The sequence below is a fragment of the Natrix helvetica genome, assembly GCF_964273705.1.
Source record: "Natrix helvetica genome assembly, chromosome: 2".
NCBI lineage: Eukaryota > Metazoa > Chordata > Lepidosauria > Squamata > Natricidae > Natrix > Natrix helvetica.
In genome coordinates, this window is record NC_138552.1 from 260,342,848 (window position 1) to 260,363,851 (window position 21,004).

The following is a 21,004-nucleotide window of genomic DNA, read 5'->3' on the forward strand; positions in this document are numbered from 1 at the left end:
CTTTATAGGCAAGAAACAAATCTACTAAAGAAAAAAGAGAAGGAAGAAATCAAAATTATGCAAAGAAAAACAAAAAAAGCTAAAGAAACTAAAGTAGATGTTTTAGTAGATGATTTTTTTCATCAGATATTAATAAATCCATTATCCATCTTCCTTCTTAACTATTCGAGAAATTCTCTCAGCCCCTTGTTTAATTTTCATCTTTTTCAATCATTAAATCCACAAATCATCATGTTATGTTTTTTCAGTTTTTTTTTAAAAAGGAAATTCTTTTCTCCCTAGCGAAATAAGTCAATTTTGCCATTTCTGCCAGTTCTGATATTTGACAATCCAGTCCCTCACTGTGGGAATTCAAACTGTTTCACCCTTAGGTTTGCAATCTAGCAAATGTCATGGCTGGAAACTTTAAATTTCCAAACATACTAGAAGATGCTCATTTATCATCCCAGACATTACAATATTACAGTCCACCCATAGAATTCGACTACAGCCTCACATAAAATAGCAAGGAGCTGGTTTCTAATCAGTATATGTGCAATATAACTCAATAAAGATGTTATTGTAGAAGGAGTGGCACAGCCTGGGATCGGGGTCAAAAGAGAGATCAGCCAAGAATCCCTATGTAGCCACAAATGTACTATGTCCAACGCACTGTGAACTTCTAGCAGGTACTAGTCATTAGTTGAGAATATTCCTGTGCATAGGCATGAGCAATAAATCAGAAATTCCTATAATTGGAATTTCATGTATGGTCTTTGTCTTTCACACCTGGCAGTTACTGAATTAAAAAACTCTTTTATATGTTGTTGTTACTGTTAAAATTTATCATAGCTGCCACTCCCACAGACTTCTGAGCAGCTTAAAAATAGAAATGCAAAACAATAAAAAAAGTTAGAGGCATACAACCTTACAGGCAGCCTGGACTAAAATAATCAAATCAAATGAGGGCACCCATTAATGCATTCACCCCAAACCTGAAAACAAAGTCAGGATAATTTTCCTGTATTGGATTTACAAAAGAGGCTTGTTAAAGCGTTGAAGAATTTTGCGAGAAGAGAGAAATAACAAATGAAAACAAATGAAATTACAGGACATTATTTGAATGGAGTAAAGACCAGGATTCTTACAAATAAAGGAATATAAAGTTGGATTATTTAATCAAGCTTAAAATAAATACGTTATTATATCTGATATCTCTTAGTAGACTTTTGGTGACATCATAACTGAAATGATACGTTTTTATGGGTTTATAGATAAAATAAATTATAGATAAAAATAACAAAAGAGAGCAAGAAATATTTTTACCTTTGTCAGTTTTATCTTCTGATGTATTTGCCAGAAGTGGAGCAGTGAGGACGTGCATGCAATGATTGTAGAAAAAATTTAGAAATTCACTTTTCTCAGTTTTCTGGAACATAAATATGTAATATATTAACAATACTGTAAAAATATTTGAAGTTATGAAGTTCACAAATAGAATCAGTCATTTTACTCAATGTCTATTTTCAATCTAAGTATCATTTTGGTGTTCCCATTTTCTGATATGAGATTGACCATTGTCTTACCTGAAGGGTCCTTTTCAGGGCGCTGCAACGGAGAGTCCAAAGAAGGGTTAAACACAGCCAATCTGCCCAGAACTGAATTGAAAACTTTAAGCCACGCCTCTGGTGCCGACTCTCCTCAGATTTATTCAATGAAGACGTGGAACAGTTGCGCGCTGAAACTTAGACTGGAAGTCTAATATGGAACAAGTCAAAAATAGTCCAACAACAATAACAGAAACAACAAACAACACTGTGACTTCACAAACACCAGCGGAGAATAGACCCCAGGGCGGGGTGGACTCTCCGTTGCAGCGCCCTGAAAAGGACCCTTCAGGTAAGACAATGGTCATTTTCCAGGGCGCTGCTCTGGAGAGTCCAAAGAAGGGACATGCCCAAGCTAACTGTCACTAGGGCGGGAAGGCTTAGCCATCAGGGTCGCTCCGCTGGTATGGATGCCCTGAAGAACACGCCTCCCAAAGGCCCCTTCCGCCGATGCAAAACTGTCCAGTTTGTAATTTCGGACAAATGGAGACAGAGAAGTCCAGGTGGCCGCCTTGCAGATCTCTTCAATCGGTGCCTGTGTAGACCAGGCAGCTGTGGTGGCGGCGCTTCTAGTCGAATGTGCTGTGATATTGCGAGGCACAGGAACAGACTGTAAAACGTGGGCAAGCGCAATGCAGGCTCGCAGCCATCCGCCGATGGTAGATGAAGAGACCTTCTTGCCTTGAGAAGCTGGTTGAAAGGAGACGAATAGAGATTCGGATTTCCGAAAACTGGCCGTGCGCTTGATGTATCTGCGAATAGTCCTGCACACATCCAGCATGTGCCAGCGCTTTTCCCTCGGGTGCCGAGGATGCGGGCAAAAATCCGGAAGGACCACCTCCTGCGCCCGATGAAACCAGGAATTGACCTTCGGAATGAAGGAAGGGTCCAGCCTCAGGATTACTCTGTCGTTACGAATGAGACACAAGTCCTCTCTGACTGACAAGGCAGCCAGTTCCGATATGCGACGAGCAGACGTGATAGCGACCAGAAAAACCGTCTTGAATGTGAGGTGTCTGAGACTGGCCGTCTTAATGGGCTCAAACGGGGGCCCGATGAGGGACCGCAACACTACATTGAGATCCCAAGATGGGTATCTGTGGACCACTGGGGGTCTCAGGTTGGTCGCTCCCCTGAGGAAACTGCGGATGATCGGATTCCGGCCAAGAGATGCGTAGCCCTCAACTGAGAGGATGGTTGACAGGGCTGCCGCCTGGCGCCTCAGGGTGTTAGGTGCCAGGCCCTTGTCCAAACCTTCCTGCAGGAAGTCCAGGATGACAGGAACCGAAGCAAGGGGCGCAGACGTACCATGAGCCGTGCACCAGCTGGCGAAGGATTTCCGAGTGGCGTCGTAGATGCGCGTCGTGGACTGCCGTCGTGACGCTTGGATGGTGCCAATCACCTTGTCTGACAACTTGCCTCTGCTTAGGAGATCCCTCTCAAGTGCCAGACGGTCAGCTGCAGCCACTGGGGTTCTGGATGTTGAAGGGCCCCCTGGCTGAGAGAGATGTCCTGTGGAGGAATCCGCCACGGTGGTGTGATCGAAAGACTCACCAAGTCTGCAAACCAGGTTCTCCTGGGCCAGTACGGTGCTACCAGCAGCACCTCCGCCTCCTCTGCTAGGATCTTCCTGATGACTCTGGGAAGAAGAGGTAGCGGGGGAAAAGCGTAAAGCAGACCTTTCGGCCACGGGCCGTGCAGCGCGTTGACTCCTTCCGCCCTCGGGTCATGGAACCTTGTGAAGAACCGCGGAAGATGCGCGTTGGCCGCGGTGGCGAACAGGTCCACCAGCGGGAGGCCGAACCTCTGGGACAGTTGCTGGAACAGCAGCGGATGTAGACGCCACTCCGAGTGGTCAACTGTGGATCTGCTCAGCCAGTCCGCCTGGGTGTTGCTCGTGCCCGAGATGTGCTCCGCCTGAAGAGAAAGGAGATACCTCTCCGCCCATCGACCCAAGAGCTCCGCCTCCTTCATCAGGGATCTGGAGCGCGTTCCCCCGTCGATTGATGTGCGCCTTGGTGGCGACATTGTCTGTCATGATGCGCACGTGGTGGCCCTGAACGGTGCTCTGGAAGCGCTTCAGCGCAAGCCTGACTGCCCTCAGCTCCAGCCAGTTGATGCTGTGAGCGGCTTCGGAAGGGGACCACCTGCCCTGTGCGAGCTGGTTGTGACAGTGGGCCCCCCAACCGAACAGGCTGGCATCCGTTGTGATGGTGAGCCTGACTGGCTCCTTGAATGGCGACCCCTTTAACAGGGCCGGAGACAACCACCACTTTAGAGAGCGACGTACCTCTGCTGGAACTGGAATCAGTCTTGTTGAGCTGCTTTCGTTTGTTCTTTGATATGGAAGCAGGAGCCACTGTAGGGGACGGGAGTGAAGTCTCGCCCAAGGCACGATTGACAGGCACGAGATCATCTTGCCGAGGAGCTGTGAGAGCTGAACCACCTTGACTAGACGTGACTGCTGCACCTGAACGACCATCTCCCGAAGGCTGGCCACCCGTGCACGAGGTGGTGTCGATGACGGCCCCTAGATGCTTCAGTCTGGTCGTGGGAACGAGATGACTTTTTTCCAGGTTGATGGTGAACCCGTGGTCCCGGAGCGCCTGCATGGTGTGTTCTAGGTCGCTGACAGCTTGTTGATGTGATGATGACAGAATGAGAACATCGTCTAGGTAACAGTGGAGTCTGACCGGACGTGACCGTAGAAAAGCCGCCACGGATGCGAGAACCTTTGTGAATGTCCTGGGCGCCGATGACAGGCCGAATGGCATTGCCCGGTACTGGTAATGGAGGCCTGCGTAAGAGAACCTCAGGAACTTGCGGTGGGCTTTGCGGATAGGGATGTGGAGGTAGGCCTCTTTGAGGTCTATGGACGTTAGTATATTGCCTGGCCTGATGCACCCCAAGATGGACTGGAGGGACTGCATCTTGAACCTGCGATATGTCACGTGGTGATTGAACCTCTTTAGATCTAATATCCCCCTCCACCCTCCTGAGTTTTTGGGGACCAGAAACAGGATGGAGTAAAACCCTCTTCCTTCCTGGCCTGCTGGGACAGGTTCTATGGCCCTGATCTCCTTGAGGTGCCTTATCTCCTGTTCCATGAGGGATCTTTTGACTAACCCTGAGGGAACTGGACACCGGATGAAGTGGCGGGGAGGGGGGGACCAGAATTCTAAAGTGAGACCCATGCGGACCGTTTGAAGAACCCACTGGTCCGACGTGGTCTGCTCCCATTTGGCGTGGAACAACTGCAACCGCCCTCCTATGGGAGCTGACCTGTGATGGTCATTTATACCTCCTAAAGGGTCGGGAGCCGGAGCCCCCCCGAAATGGCCGCTTGGAGAAGGGCTGCTGGCGACCTCTGTCTCGAAAGGACTGACGGTCCTGAGACCGCTCACCCTGCTGGGGATACGCCCGATGATAGGGGGCGGAGCTGGTGGAGGGCTCATTGTTCCGAAAGGCCTGCCTCCTGTAAGAGCCAGGACCTTTACGATCAGGCTTTTTGGTGACGGATGGCATCACTTTCTTTTTGTCCTTGTTTTCCACAAGGACTGGATCAAGGACCTCACCAAACAGCTTGTCCCCTTTAAAGGGGGCAGTAACAAGCTTCCATTTGGAGCGCATATCCACATTCCAGTGCCTAAGCCACAGGAGGCGTCTGGAAGTAACATTAGACGCTAGGGCACGCGAGGCAAACTTAGCAGCATTCAGAGTGACATCAGCAGTGTACTCTGTGGCTGCCATGATTTTATTGATATCCTGCCTGACTTTAACGTCCTTGGCAGGTATCTTCCTCAACAACTGCCTCAGCCACAGGAGAGCCGCCCTGGAGAAAAAGGAGGCTGAAGCGGAGGACTTAATGGCCCATGCAGCTGCCTGATGGGTCTTGTGACAAGCAGTTTCGGTTCTCTTGTCCTCAGCCTTGAGCCCCTCCAACAGGTCAGGAGGGAGCACAGAAGAGGAGGTAAGAGCCGCTACAGGGGGATCGATAGGAGGGAGCTTGAGCAGCTCCTCCAGGCTGGCATCCACCGTATATAGCTTCTTGTCATGGCTGCTGGGGGTAGCCATGGTAGCTGGCTGCGCCCACTGTCTTTGAACTAAATTGAGGAACATCTTGGGTACAGGAACTATTTCCTGGACCAAAATGGGTTCCTCAAAGAGATCCCCAGATAGATCATCAGGGTCTACAACCACCTGAGCTGGGGGGGTGGACCCCATGTGAGTTGAGATCTTAGCCTTATCTAAAATGGTTTGGAAATTATCCAAATTAAATAAGCCTGAAAAGGCCGGCTTTTTGGCGGGGCTTGCCTCATCCCCAGAGAATTCAGCTTCCTGCCTAGGAAGAAATTCCTCTTCTTCCTCCCAGTCTGACTCATCAGAGGCCACTGAAGAATGCAGGGACGGAGGTGGAAGGCTAGGAGTCATCTCTCTGGAATCCTCCTGGGGTTGCAAATGGTGGGTCTTGCGAGTGCGCTTGCCACCTTTTCGCATGCCTGCCTCAATGCCCCGGGAAATGGCCCTGTTAATTATTTCCTGCATTTCAGTGGATAGGTTAGGCCCTTGGTCCTCAATGGGGCGAACCCTTTGAGTGGGCCCGGGGATCGGCTGTTGAGGGGCTAAGGGCCCCATTGGAGTTGGTCCCTCATCCATATCAGAGGGACAGGCAAAGAGATCAGCCTGATCAGCCATGGAATGGCCTGGAGAAGTTGCCATGGCCAAGGAATCCCCTTCCTCTTCACTATCAGAAATGGGGCCTCCCTGGGCTGGAGGAATTTCCCTGGAGGGCTCCCCAGGAGACACCGAAAGGGAAGATTGGGCCTGCTGTTGGGCTTTGGAAACCTGTTTTTCTAAGGCCTTCTGTCGCCTTAATGCATCTTTGTCTAGGCCTGAGCCCTGCTTGGGGCCATGCCTGGAGTAAGGCTTACTCCCTCTAATGGCCTCCCTGGCAGCTTTCCCGGCCTGTCTTACAGGGGCTCTGGAAGAGACACCCTCAGAAGTCTCAGGGGCCTGATCTGCCATGGTAACAATCACTGGTTGGGGCAGTAGGGGGATGGGAAAACCACCACTCACCACCTCCAGAAAGCCCACCGCAGCACGATGCTCCTGAGGAGACAGAGAAACTGCAAGGCCTGAAGTAGCTTGGAATTTCTTAGACGCGAGCAGAATTCGCTCCCAGCGCCTGCAGGAGAGTAAAGGAGGCAACCCAGCAGGCCACGATCCCGCACCGCTATCACTTGCTTGGATTGGGGCCCAGGTCGCCGGTCACACCGGGCAAGTCTGACTCCACGCGGCTCCTGCAAAGAGCCAGGCACCAGGCAGCTGCGGCAAAAAACTTTTAAAAGTAAAGCCGGAAGATTGCGCAATCCAAAATGGCGGCCAGAACTCACCGGAGCTTTTGCGCGCCAAATTTAAAGAGGGAAGAAGCCAAAATGGCTGCCCTGGAAGCCCACGCAGCAATTTGACTTGCTAGAAGCACAAATTGCAACGGAGGGCTTCCAGTGGGAATCGGCCCCCAGTAGGGGTGCCCCAACAGCGCTGGCGTCGGCACTCCGACCCACGCGCTTCCCCCAACAGCTGCCTGTGGCTTCTAGGAGCCAGAGCAAAGCCCCGGACTCCAGGAGAGCCGAAAGGGTGAGAAAACCCCAATTAAAAAGGGAAAAAAACAAACTTAAATTTAAACTCACCAGCCTGCTCTAAAAATCCTTAAATATGCTGTTTTAAAAAATTATTCTTCCTCTGGAGAGTCCAAGGAATCAATCTTAGAGCTGGAGAAATCTTAAAGCGCGTCTACTGGGCTAGCTGAATTGAAAAAATCTGAGGAGAGTCGGCACCAGAGGCGTGGCTTAAAGTTTTCAATTCAGTTCTGGGCAGATTGGCTGTGTTTAACCCTTCTTTGGACTCTCCAGAGCAGCGCCCTGGAAAAAGTCTGTTCTGCGCTCAAACACTTCCATTACTCATTTTTATGCAAAAATTATTAATTATTTTGGTACAATAAAAAAAAAATTCAGGCTCACATATTTTTGATAAATTCATTTGTTTATCTGACTTACTCTTTACACTACTATCATTTACTTTAAAACAGCGTGCAAGCCATTTTGAAAGTGTCATAACGCAAAGGATTAAATTATTATTGTTGTTATTATTATTATGCAATAGATATAAATTCTGCCTCTGCAAAGAAGCTAAAGAAACAGTGGACCACCAAGAAGGTTGCACAGGCTGACTGCACATAACCTCATGATAATATAGCCACAATGATGCCTTGGTATATCTACAAGTAGTTCCATTTGACTGCAAGCAGGAACCGATGGGAGCACAAATAGACAAAGTAAATGAAAATGAAAAAATTAATGTGTTCCAGGAGTTTAGAATTCAAACACAGAAGCATCTGACAAGTAACACCTCAGATTTACAACTATTGACAACCCGGAAACAGCAGAATAGAAGAACTGGAGAAAATCTCAAAATACATGTAGTCCTTGACTTACAATTGTTCATTTAGTGAACATTCAAAGTTACAACGGCACCAAAAAAAGTGACCTATGACCATTTTTCACACTTATGATCCCTACAGCATCCCCATGGTTGCATGATAAAAATTCAGATGCTTGACAACTGACTCAGTTATTTATGACAGTTACAATGTCTCAGGGTCATGTGGTCACCTTTTGTAATCTTCTGACAAGCAAAATCAACGGGGAAGCCAGATTCACTTAACATCCTGTTACTAATTTAACAACTGCAGTGATTCACTGTGGCAAGAAAGGTTGTAAAATGAGGCAAAACTCACTTTACAAATATCTCACAGCCACAGAACCTTTGGGCTCAATTGTGGTCATAAGTCAAGGACTACACGTGCAAAGACCTGCTAATAGAAGTAGACTGGCTGTGGTAAAAGAAAACAAATATGATAGGCACCTTGAATGAGATCTGAGCACCCCATGAACATCATCAGCATTGACAAGGCCATCATTAGTCAATTGCAACTTTATTTGGAACAGCTTACATGCTGTGATGATAAATTTAACATCACTGAACAACACCAGCCTTGAGAGGCCTCAAAAAGTAGATAAAAATATCAAATCCCGTTTAAACGTCTGGCTGACAAACCATAATAATGGCAGAAATTCACAAATTAAACTGCCAATATTACTATAAAACTGATTTGCTATGCATCCCACCTCCATAACTTTAGGAAATCCTTGATGTAAATTTGAGACCATATATGAAGTACAGAATAGAAGTAAAGGAGAAGCCCTGCTGCATAATTGGTTGTCAACGTGTAAAGATAAATATCAGCTAAACACTGTTAAAATTATCTTATTTATTCCTTAGCTTTTCAATGGATTACTATATAGAGATGGTAAATGTCATGTAGTAATTCAAATTTTGGACTGGATCTGGGGAAATCCATCTTCAAATTCCTATTTGGATATGGATCTCATCTCTTTTATTCAATTATACCTCACAGTTCAGCTTGCTCAAAGGAGTAGAATTGGGGCCTTTTACATTAAAATCCCAAACTATTTCTACTGTAAATACTGCATATATTTTAAAATATTTACAGACCAGATTATGTAGCACCCTGGTCTGTAGGCAATGACAAAATCCGTGCTCACAGATATAACTTTCTTTCTTTTTGGCTCATGGACCGGAGATATTATTATGGAAGAGTTGCATCACCCAAACATGACTTATAATCAAAGAAATAATTGATCTGTAAACATAGGAATCAAACTTCTGAAGTCTCTGTATACTGGCAATAATATAGATTGGCAGTATGCTAATGTGGATCATTTTGAAAAATAAAGCTACAGAGAAAAACATTTCAAAGAGTATTTGCTCAAAATGTAAAATGTTCTAAGCCATTTTTCAAAAGTTAACAAGTATGCTTAAAGTTTTTATTAAACGTGTTTTTTTTAGACAGTAAAGTTTCTTTACCCCTTTCCATTTTCTTACATTAGCTGTGGCCAACATGTTCTCAGGATCAATTAGAGTACGCAAGAGGCCCATTAATTGAACAGCACCCCCAAGTTCAGGATCAGTGTCACAAATCATTTGCTCAATGACTACATTTATGAGGAGAATATCCTGTAAAAAACCAAAAACAAGTTATGTCTTGCTTTCAAAAAATTAACAGTGATATTAAAACTTCATAGCTTTCCAATATTTTGCACTCATATTCTGCCTAAAGATAACAATTTGGCAACAATTTATTACAGGAGATTGTTTTTGGAAATTTTGTGTTAAAATAACCTTGTAGTGAAATGTACACTATATATCAGGATTGTCAAACTCGCGGCTGGCAGGCCGGATGTGTCACGCGCTGCCCACGCCTGGTTTAGCAAAGGGGAAAAAAGTCCAGATATGACACGTAACGCCACTGTGACAATGCGAGTTTGGCATCCCTGCTGTACATGATGAAGTTTACTCTCTTGAGCCTATTTGTTTCCCTAGATACCTACAAATAGTCCTCATGACTGTAATTGAGTCTACAATTATAGTTGTATATTGTGACGATCCTTATGTGGGTTTTTATGTGATTGTGACCAATTTTTACAATCTTTTTTTGTACTGTTTATTGTGAACCCAGCAGTTGTTAAGTAAACCCATCACTTGCTGTGGGTCATTTGTTTTTGCCAGAAATTGGAAATAAACACCAGTTTCCAGGGAAATGTTGTAAATTGCAGTCACGTGATTGTGGGATCCCGCAAACAGCTATGAATGGTTGATTATTTTTAAAAATATTTTTTATTTTATTTTTAATTTTCAAAACAGACACGACACAAAGAATCTTCCTTCTTTACATACTGTAGAAAGTGTATCAGTTGGTTACAAAAGACTTTCGTGCATCTCTTCCACAGTCATTAACCATAATTCATATTAACTCAAGTGTTTTAACTCAGATATATTTATACATATTACCATCATCATACCTTCATTTCCATTTGAATATAATTGTTTAAATGTCCTTCATCATAAAATATACCAAGATTTAATACATAACCACATACTGGCATTTCATTTACTATTTCTAAAATCCTCCAATAACACTTAGTCCTTATGTCCTATTCTAGTTAAACATCCATAATATTTAGTAACAAAATTTTCTAATCCTCCTTTCCAAATCTCTGTTTACAATTTACATCCAGTTTCCTTATGCTGTACACATACATACATACATACATACATACATACATACATACATATTATCATTATCCCTCCTTTATTTGACTATATCCTGTATCATAACATTTTCCTCTAATAATCAAGACTTAACTGAATCTAGCTTAGTTCTTTTTTATTAACCTTTATATATAATCAAAAAGATTTCTAATCTTGCTTTCATGGGTACCATTCAATATTCATATCCAATTATTACTTATCATAACACTACACATGTATACATTATTATCATTATCAATTATTTGACTATATCTATTGTCACTAAATTTCACTAAGTTTAACTAGTTTTAAATTATACACTTCCATCAACCTGTATCTTTCCAGTAGCAAAACAGTCTCATGTCTTCTGCCATTTGTGGTATCAGTCCTCTAATCATCTCCTTCATTAAATTTGTATGGACTCCTCTTAGCAACTCATTGCTTATAAAATCTCTCATGTAATTTCGATGCCTTTCTTCTGTTTCCTTAATCAGCTTATCTTTAATTGTCAGTAGTGTTATCAATGATGTTGCTAATAAAAATTTCTCTTTAAATCCATAAATTATTTTGTTTCTTCTTCTTCTGTGTCTTGCCATCTGGGGTAGAGTTCCCCTCCATTTAATTCCTCTTTCAGTATTCCACTCTTTCCATCACTAGACACAAACCAATCACCATAAATATCAGCAGATTTAATTTCTTTATGGTCATTTTCCTCTTCGGTTTTTAGAATTCTAACCTCCACTTTTTCCACTTGATAAACATCTCTAACTTCTTCATCATATTTTACTGTTAGATGCTCTAAGCCTTCCAACTTCTTCTCTGTCTTCTCAAATGTGTTTGATAATTTCTGAATTTCTAAGAATATCTTTTGCAGGCTTAAAGTTTCTTTCTGCTGTTGAAGTTGTACCATTATCTCCAGCTAACAAACACTGCTGCTCTGGCTTGGAAGGTTTTTACAAGATTAAGCATAAATTCCCAATAAAGTTTTATTTTCAGTTTTCTCTGGTTAAAGATATACTTCAAAGGGACATCTGTATGCTTTTCTTCTTATCACTCTCTATAAACAAGTGGTGAGACCTTGGAGTGCCAAGCCAGGATAATCAGTAAAGAAAGTAAAAGTGTTTCGTTTCCAATACACAAACCTCCAGCCTCCGAGTAGCAGTGTTATTGCTACAATTTTCTTTGTTTCTTTTTGTATCTTTTTTATATTCCAAGTTAAAAAAAGGTCTGATTCTTGAATGGGTTAGAAAAATACCCACAGTAATGAAAGAGGAAAATTTTAGTCCATAGGTTACAAAGAATAATAAAAGAAAAAAATAGAAGAAAATTTAATCCATTCGTTTTAAAAGGCTTGCATAAATTCCATCCATGAACATAACATTTAAAAAGTAAGATAACCCACTGTCCAAAATCATTCAAAGCTTAATTCCGCCGCTTATTTCTTCTGTTCTCCAATTTAAATTAATTTTAAGTTTTTTATAGGCAGTCTCTTTTAAAACGGTAAAAATTCCTCACCAGCTGGAAACACTTTCTCTTTCCGTATTCTTCCGTTTTGGAGCCACCCCGACTTCATCAGCCTTGGCTGTATTTTCTGTCGCCGGTTTGAAGAACTTCTCTTGCATCGATCAGGGACTTTGCAATGTCCCTGAGATCAGCAAGACGTATTCTTCCTGTTCACTGTCTCTACGGGATGGTTTAGGTCCGATTGGACCACCCAGCGGCAAAAGTATCAGCTGCGGTCTCGGAGCATCGAGACCGCACGTCCGTATCGTCGCGACGTTGGCTCCTCCTTTCGAATGGTTGATTTTTGAGCACCCAAAATATGGCCACATGACTACTGAATGTTGCATTTTCTATAACACAGGGATATTCATAGAGAAGTCAGACTTGTGGTTCACACCCCTCATATTTTTGTAGGGACAGGATCCAGAGACACTCTCTTTTTGGACTATACAGGATAAATAGAATCCTGTTTGGTTTTATTCAGTTCCATACAATTGTAATTACAAGTGTAATTGTAATAATAATTGGTAAAAATCAACAATTTGAATTGGCCAGGAAGCCTTTAGACAACCAATGCAGTGACCACAAAATTGTATTATTCTGCAATAGCAGATTTGAGCTGCTAGCAATATGGTGGTGCATTCTGTGACAACTGATGTTTCCACAGTCTTAAAATGAAGTTCTACATAGAGTGCATTGCAATAGTCAAACTACATGGTAATCGTCACTGTATTTTAGGATACATTACTGATGCACGAACTGAAAATGGGCAAAGGTCCTCCTGGCTAAGGCATCCAGTTAAAGCATCACCAGTAGCTATGGGTTCAGGAGGACCCCTTTGATATGGACCTGATTTTCAGGGTGAGCGTCACCCTGTAAAGAACCACCATCCGAATAAATATTTTTGGAAAGCCTATCTGTTTATTGGCAAATAGGAACTCTATGTTTCTTCCCATCTAGTCCCTCACTTTCAAAACTCTGCATGAAGACTTAAATCAGCTGCCCTGTTTGGATAATGACAGTATAGTAACATGATTGGAACATGATAATAACATGAAGAAGATAATAACATGAAGTAGGGAAGGGCCTAAGGTTATTCAGAACAAGGGTGGCGTAAGCTTCGTATTTCATTACATAGGAACAAAATTGTAGATAAAAGAAATGAGCCTTCAAACGATCAGAAAAAAAGCCTCCGTGGCTTTAAAACGGCAGTCCAAGCCGCGCGGCTAGCTCCACGGCAAGAACAAGGCTCCCTGCCTAATCTACACACTCCCCCTTGCCTGCAAGATCTTAGGAAATGGCAGGGGTGAAATAGAAAGCTTTAAAATAGAACAATGTGATCAGAGAATACAACTACACATCCAGCCAGAACTGGCTGAATCTAAAAACTGGGGAAGAGCAGCAAGGAGGAAGGCTTTATAATTTGTAGACTCAGCCTATTGGTTACTGGACAGAGCAAACCCTACCTGACTGCTGTCTCCACCCATTGTGGAGAACAATCCCTTTTCAGTTCTTGCTTCTTGAAATTTTCTGGGACATTTGTATTATTAATTAAATGTATCTAAACAATATGTCATTTATTTAATTCATACAGCTACTCATCTCATGCTTGTGAACATGAGCGCATGTGAGCGTACACCATTAAAAAACATAAAACCAAACAAAATAATTAAAGCAAAACCATTAATATACAAATAAAACACTTAAAATTATAATTCAAAAATACAGCCAAATGCATTCTAAATTTATATACAATACAACTATTTAGTGGGCTTCACATTTCCATTTCATGCTTGCACATTAGTAAATCAAGGAGGTAAAATTAACTTCTAAGCCCTCCAATCCATATTTTGCATCTGATTTCCAGAAGCAGAATCACAGCAAAACAGAATGTGACTGATTAAACAATACACTGTTTAAATGTATTGTTGAGACAACAAATTTATGTTTTTAGGAGTTGGAAGAACAAGGTTACACAGAGAATAAATACTTTGGTTTGACAGAATAAGAACTTTGATTCTAGAAATGGCCACTATCTTTACTTATGGATATAATATATATCTGTAAGAAAGTTGCATGGTTCTTACATCATCACTCTGCTGTGCTTCTTGCATTACAAATTCCCGAACCATAGATGGACTGAATTCTACCAGATAAGAAAATATATCTGTAGCAGCAGATCTAACTTGTAAATCATCCATACCCTGAAATAAAAACAAGATCACTTAGTTAAATTGGAACATTTTTGATAGAACATTAACTTTATAGAAACATTCAAATGAAATGAAGATCTCAAATACTGGGGAGGGAAGGAACTAATACAAGATACTGTGAGGCAATCAGATTGTCTCTAAAGACTAGTGGTCGCCATCCTGTTATAAAACTTATATAAATATATGCCATGTCACATTGAATCTAAGGTCTTCCATAAGTGGTTATAACTTGCTCTACCCACCTGAAATTCCTTTTATGGCATAAAGTTGAGCTTGTTTTACTATTCAATTTATAATTATTACTGAAAATAATTTATTTATAGAACAAATAAAATATTTATCATGTATGCATGTATGCATGTATGTATGTATGCATGCATGTAGAGAGCCATGAAGATGGCCCTGTAGGGAATACTCAGAAACTATTAATAGAAACAGTTGTTTTAACCATTCAGTTATGTCTGACTTTTGGAGACTTTATAGGCGTGCGCTACATGCTACCCTGTAAAGCGCAACTTTTTTAGTTGCTGGATGTTCATCTTTCTATTAGTTTTGATGTTATCAAGCCGGTATGTTCTTTGCTTGCCTCTTCTTGTTCCACTAACCATTCCTAGCATCACTGACTTCTATTTGCATGCATGACATGGCCAAAGTAAATCAGCCATAGTTTTGTGATTTTGACTTTTAATGTGTCTGGCTTTATATAATTCATCGACCATACGTCAGTCTCAAGCCCACACAGATAAGTAGAGAGGGTCAGGGAAAGCAATGGTGAACTACCCTGTAGTTTTTACCACTTTCTGTGGAGTTAGTTTCTTGATCTGATATAAATTGTTAGGCTGGCATTTCAAACATGTTCCCCCAATTTGATGTGCATATCCACACATACACTGCATATTAGGTACCGTATTTTTCGCCTTATAAGACGCACTTTTTTACTCCAAAAAAGAGGGTAAAAATCTGAGTGTGTCTTGTAAGCCGAATGTAGCCACTGGGTCATCTGAAAATGGGGCAGGCAAAGAGGGGGCTGCAGAGATCGTGATGGCTGGAAAGGAGAGAGGTTTCGCTTTCAGAGCTCCCGCTCGGCTGGGCTCCCGAGAGGGCTTAGGCGGTGGTGGCGGTGGCAGCGGCTCCTCACATTGCTGGGGCGCTGCTTTAAGCTGCCCTCCTCCTGCAAACGAAAGGTGCCTCAAGTCTTTGGCTCCTGAGACCGGTGCGCTGCCATCCAAAATGCTGGTACCACGATCGCTGCAGCGCCCGCTTTACCTGCCGCTTCTCGGGCAGTTCCAGGCAGCAGAGATCGTAGTAATAGCATTTTGGATGGCAGCGCACCATCTCAGGAGCCAAAGCCTTTGAATCAAGTTTGATTGTGTCCCATCTAGCGTTCCCCACCCCCAACCCCAAATCTCTCCGGATCCGTCTTATATTCCGAAGCGTCTTATAGGGCGAATAATACGGTACATTTTAATTATTATGAGAGATGAGAGTCAAAGTTCAGATGTCTGTTGAGTATTTAAATTAGCATGTAAATATTTATTTATTTATTTATACATTATATAGCCATCCATCTTATGTTAAACTTTTGGAAGCTTCCAAGCAACAAATACCCAGAATCATTTGCTATGAAATGGGTGGCAAATAAATTCAATAATTAAATAAAATTAAAGCATCAATAAAATCAGCTTAATCTAGTATATATATATATATATATATATATATATATATATATATATATATATATATATATATATATATATATATATATATATATATATATATATATATATATATATATATATATATATATATATATATATATATATATATATATATATATATATATATATTAAAACCAAATAACTTTAAAAAGTCATCAAAATTAAGCTTTCAATATCAGTAAATTTCTCATCCTACCCCAACATTTATGCAGAATATGCAGGCTATGTAATATGCACATATGCAGAGTACCTCTGATCTGTATCTGTTTCAAATAATAAGTATACACTTGAGAATGAAATCCTTATAAGCAAACGTACAACATGCCTTGCCTGGAATTCAACTTACCATTACTATTTCAAGAGCAGGAAGAATTCCTAATTTTGCCAACGTTTTGAAAAAGGTGTCTCTGTTTTGAGGCTGTAACGTCTGAGAAAATGCACAGAATTCTTTGAAAAAATTAACCTGCACCAAGTGAAAGAAAAGATTTATATAAGGAAAAAAATACATTGCTGATAGCTTAAATGAGCACAGAACCTGTATTGTATGGCACCGTACTCAGCAAAAAGAGTATACATTTTTTAAAGGAAATATAGGTAAAAATACTAATTTAGTGAAATGCTATTTTTTCATCATTTCTTCCCCAAATCATATCAGAATATTCTTTTTAGACCCAACTGGTATCTGAAACTGAATATTTATCTTATTCAGTAAAAGTTTCTTATGCTTTTAATGTGTTATGAATCACAGGGACCTACTTATTCCAACATTTTGAATTAAAATATGCTGACAAAGCTACACAACTACTTATTTGTTGACCTCACATTTCTGTAAATCAGCCCAAAAACAATCAAACCAAACCAATGTAGAACTGAAGTCCTGGGTGCCATGTCATGCTATAGGCACTCACACAGAGCCCCTCTCTGAGGGACATGGACAGTTATAAAATGTAATAAATTAAAAAAATAAAGCAGTCATAAGTTTAATCTTTCCACACATGGAAAATCTATAAACAATCAGAAGAGTTAAATCTACAAATGAACTTACCAGTTCACGTCTTTTGTCATCATCAGTAGCTTCGTCAGTTAGCTGTGCAAAAACTTCAGACAAAAACTTTTCATCTTCCTGTAGAATATTGTAATGTATAGTTTTAACACAAAGCTCACTATTTTAAGACTTAGAATGTAAAATATTTTTTCTCCAATTACTTTATTTTGTGTGCTATTAAAGTTATACATTTTTGTTTTATTTTTACTATAGTTTCATATCACAGCTTTACAAATGTTGTTTTCGATCTCACTGTAAACGTTAAATTTACAATTTACAGTTGTAAATGCTTCACTTGATGTAAAATTGTTCTGTATGTGAATAATATTGTAATTAACATTAAGTAATACTCCAAATCATGAAGATCAGTTTACTCTGAAATGGTACAAGTAGTTAGCTTAAGATATTTTAAAATAGCCACAATCTACTGAAATTCATATCATTATCACCTATCTATTACTATCCCTAGTTAAATAACTAGAATGGCAAGAGTTCTAAACTGCCTGAACAGCTTAAGAATGTAACGTAACCTCCCTGCTTTAGACTTTCTGTGGCATGTATAAAATGATGGAGCCAGGCAACAGTGATATGGTTACAAGGAGAGCCACTCTGATTTTTGAATAAGCTTGAACTAAATTCCTATTTTATGCCTCATCACTATTTTAAACAAATAGGTAAGAATTGCTATTGTAACTTCCCTAACCCTAAAATTGTGTGTTTCAGAAATTGAGGGAAGGGGGGAAAGATGGAAAGGTCCTCATATTGTTACTACTTTGTATTTTCATTCTAAAATAGATTCTCCTCTCACAAGTCTCATTTGTTCCCAAATTCAAACTGTAATTCAGGAAAACTGATAGCAGAGTGTATTTGATTTAAATCAAATCGATTTAAAACATGATTTTTAAAGGGCAACTGTCATCTCTGTCCCACAGCGGCTCCTCCTCTGACCTGCAGTTGACTCACCGACAGGCCCAATATTGCAGAATATACAGCCTTATGCTACATACCTAAGCTCCATTTTATGCTGAATAAACTAAATTATTAATGTATCTTAAATAGAAAATCTTTAGATAGATTTTTTACCCCAAAAGCATATTAAAATAAAGATTTAAAAAAACCTGATTTAAATTTTTAAAAATCTGATTTTTTTCATTTTAAAAAAATCATCTATTTTTATCCACCCTGATGACTGATAGGGTTGGCTGCCAAAGGAACCTAATTGAACCGTTAATTCAATTTTTCCCTCAAAGCTGCTCTCTTTTCTTGTATTGATCTGTAGTTTCCACACATCAATCAAACTAGTAGAAAATTACAGGAATTATATAATCCTTGGTTAAGGCATCTTAAAATAAAAACATTGACGCAAGCAAAAAAAAAAATGCAGCAAGGCTCTTAACCAATACAGCCAATAGATTTATTGTAAACAATTTAAAAACTCAAAACACTTTAAATTTCCTCTTTTTGGAACACAGCACTCAAAGGTGCCAATCATTTGGGAACTGTACAAAATAATCCTCAAAAAAAATGTGGACATGGATACAGCAATTTCCTAAGACCTGTACTTTAAAGGCAAATGCAGATTCAACAGTTATTTTACTAATCTTAAGTATTCTCACAATTGATTTACCCTATCTCAAAGGTATAGAATCGTGATGGCAAACCTATGACATGCACGCCAGAAGTGGCACGCAGAGCTGTCTCTCTGGGCACACGAGCCTTTGCCCATTGTTCTTCCGGGTTCCAGCACGCTGGCCAGCTGGTCTTCGATGATCTTCCAGTTCCTGGCACATGAATGCGCACCAGCCAGCTGGTCTTCACATGGGCATGTGTGCCAGAAACCGGAACATCAGGTGGCCGGTGCGCATGTGCACTGGGCGGCTGGTCTTCCGGTTTCCAGCACATTCCTGTTGATACTTATTCTATACCACACCAACACTAGTATAGAATATCTAGAAATAGTGAATTGTATTAAATGTCTTGATAGTTCTAGCAGTAAATGTAACCTGTGTTGGGAGTTTAACTCGTAGAGACTATACCAAGATTTAGAGAAAGAAATATAATGCACAGTTGAAGTAATGACAATTCTTAAATAAAGGAACATGATTACTTGTAATTAACGTATTTTAATTAGGTATATTTAAAAAAATGAATTCATCTCATTTTTTTCTTTTTTCAAACCTGCCCATTTCCACATTTATAGCTATGCTACTATTGTAGGCACAAAATCAATATAATCCTGCCAAACAGGTGCAGGTGAAATATATTTTGGAACTGGGGAAGGTAGTACCACAAAAAATAAGTCACTATTTCCTTCTTCCCACTATAACGTTTCCCGAATGCTCCTCTTTCTCATTCTTCCTCCTTCAACAATAAGTTTACAAATTAGTTACTGTCGTGTTGTTCCCTGAGAAATGTGTCATGCAAAACAGTCATGACTACTGCAGTCAGTAGGCTGCGTTTCTAAATATTCCCTCCCCAATTAAGAGTTAATATGTGTCAAAAACCTCATACTCATGACACATCCCTTTATCAAAATATCTAGCCTAGAAGTTCTAACTAGTTGCCACAAAGGATAATTATTGTGGCTCCCCCACATTTTGAAGAACACTGCACAATTCAAACTGATATTTTTAGAAAAGGAATTCTGAAGGTACAGTCTGTTCTTTCTTGTTTCTTGGCTACACAGTTAATAATATAATTAACAGTAGTTTGTGTGTGAAGCATGTGTCATAGTTTCTATAGATCAGTTAATACTGTACCACCAAAAGACAAAATGTGCTCTATAACTTTACCATCATATCACATCACATTAATAGATTATTTCTATTTTAGTTACAGATCATGCTTCTAAATATATTGCCATGTTGCCTTGTTATTAAGAAGTAAACCATAAGTTTAAACTATTTTGGTTATTCAGTTTTTTTCTTGTAAAAATATATTTCTTATTAATAAAAAAAAGTTTATTATTTAGGCCAATGTTTTGCAGCAATCACAGTAAAATGAGCTTTAATTTCATCTTTTCATCACAAAAGGAAAATATTTTAACTTAATAAGGAAGAGACGGGTAGAAGTTAAATCTCCTTAGTTGCTAAATTCAAGATGGAACTGCATCTTGAAAACTGCTTTAACTTTATTGCTGTTCAGAATTTGGTTTGGATCTGGATTTCTAGGCTTTGAATTGAAACATCTTTATGAATCCTCCTGCTTCTGAATGACTATTTACTTATATACAATATAAGGGGCCAATGTACTACAGGTTTCTCTACAAATTGCAGAATGCTTTGGTTTTTTCGAAAGGTTCTAGCTATGTGTACTGTACATAGTTCATTGCCACTCCAATATTGTTCATACTCATAGGTAACAAAAAGATTCATCCAACTTTTTTTCCTTTCTGAAGCAGTCTTGTAGAGCAGAAAGTAACAAAACTCAAAACACACAATTTTGTATTGTTGCAGTAGTGCTAACTTGGCCAGAAATAAAGAAGACTTGTTTCCACAACATAGCTGTTGACAAGTGTACAAATTTATCTTACGTGGGTCATGCTCTTTGAAAATGTGAGGGGGTGGAAAGGGAAGAACAGAAAGGCAATACTGTAACACTAAACAATTGCCTAGTCTATATCATTTGCAATACATTTATCACATACTCAGAAGTTTATCACAATTAGTACTGCAACATTATTAAAATCAAATCTTAGAAAGCAAGAACTAAACACAATATTAAATATCTGCAAATCTAAAACTTCATTAAAACATTACCTAAGAGCAG

General features: G+C 40.3%; 1 protein-coding gene across 2 annotated transcripts in view; it reads right to left on the minus strand.

Moving 5' to 3' along the window:
- PPP4R3B (protein phosphatase 4 regulatory subunit 3B) overlaps positions 1-21,004 on the minus strand; it is a 53,488-nt gene that overhangs the window by 21,523 nt on the left and 10,961 nt on the right. Inside the window, exons 5-9 of one of the 2 annotated variants that reach the window (XM_081943093.1) lie at positions 17,237-17,314; positions 16,538-16,654; positions 14,348-14,464; positions 9,534-9,683; positions 1,306-1,408 (exon numbers count right to left, since the gene is read on the minus strand). In XM_081943093.1, the coding sequence (XP_081799219.1) occupies positions 1,306-1,408; positions 9,534-9,683; positions 14,348-14,464; positions 16,538-16,654; positions 17,237-17,314 (565 nt within the window). The remainder of the gene's footprint in view (positions 1-1,305; positions 1,409-9,533; positions 9,684-14,347; positions 14,465-16,537; positions 16,655-17,236; positions 17,315-21,004) is intronic. The other variant, XM_081943094.1, reaches the window with a different exon arrangement.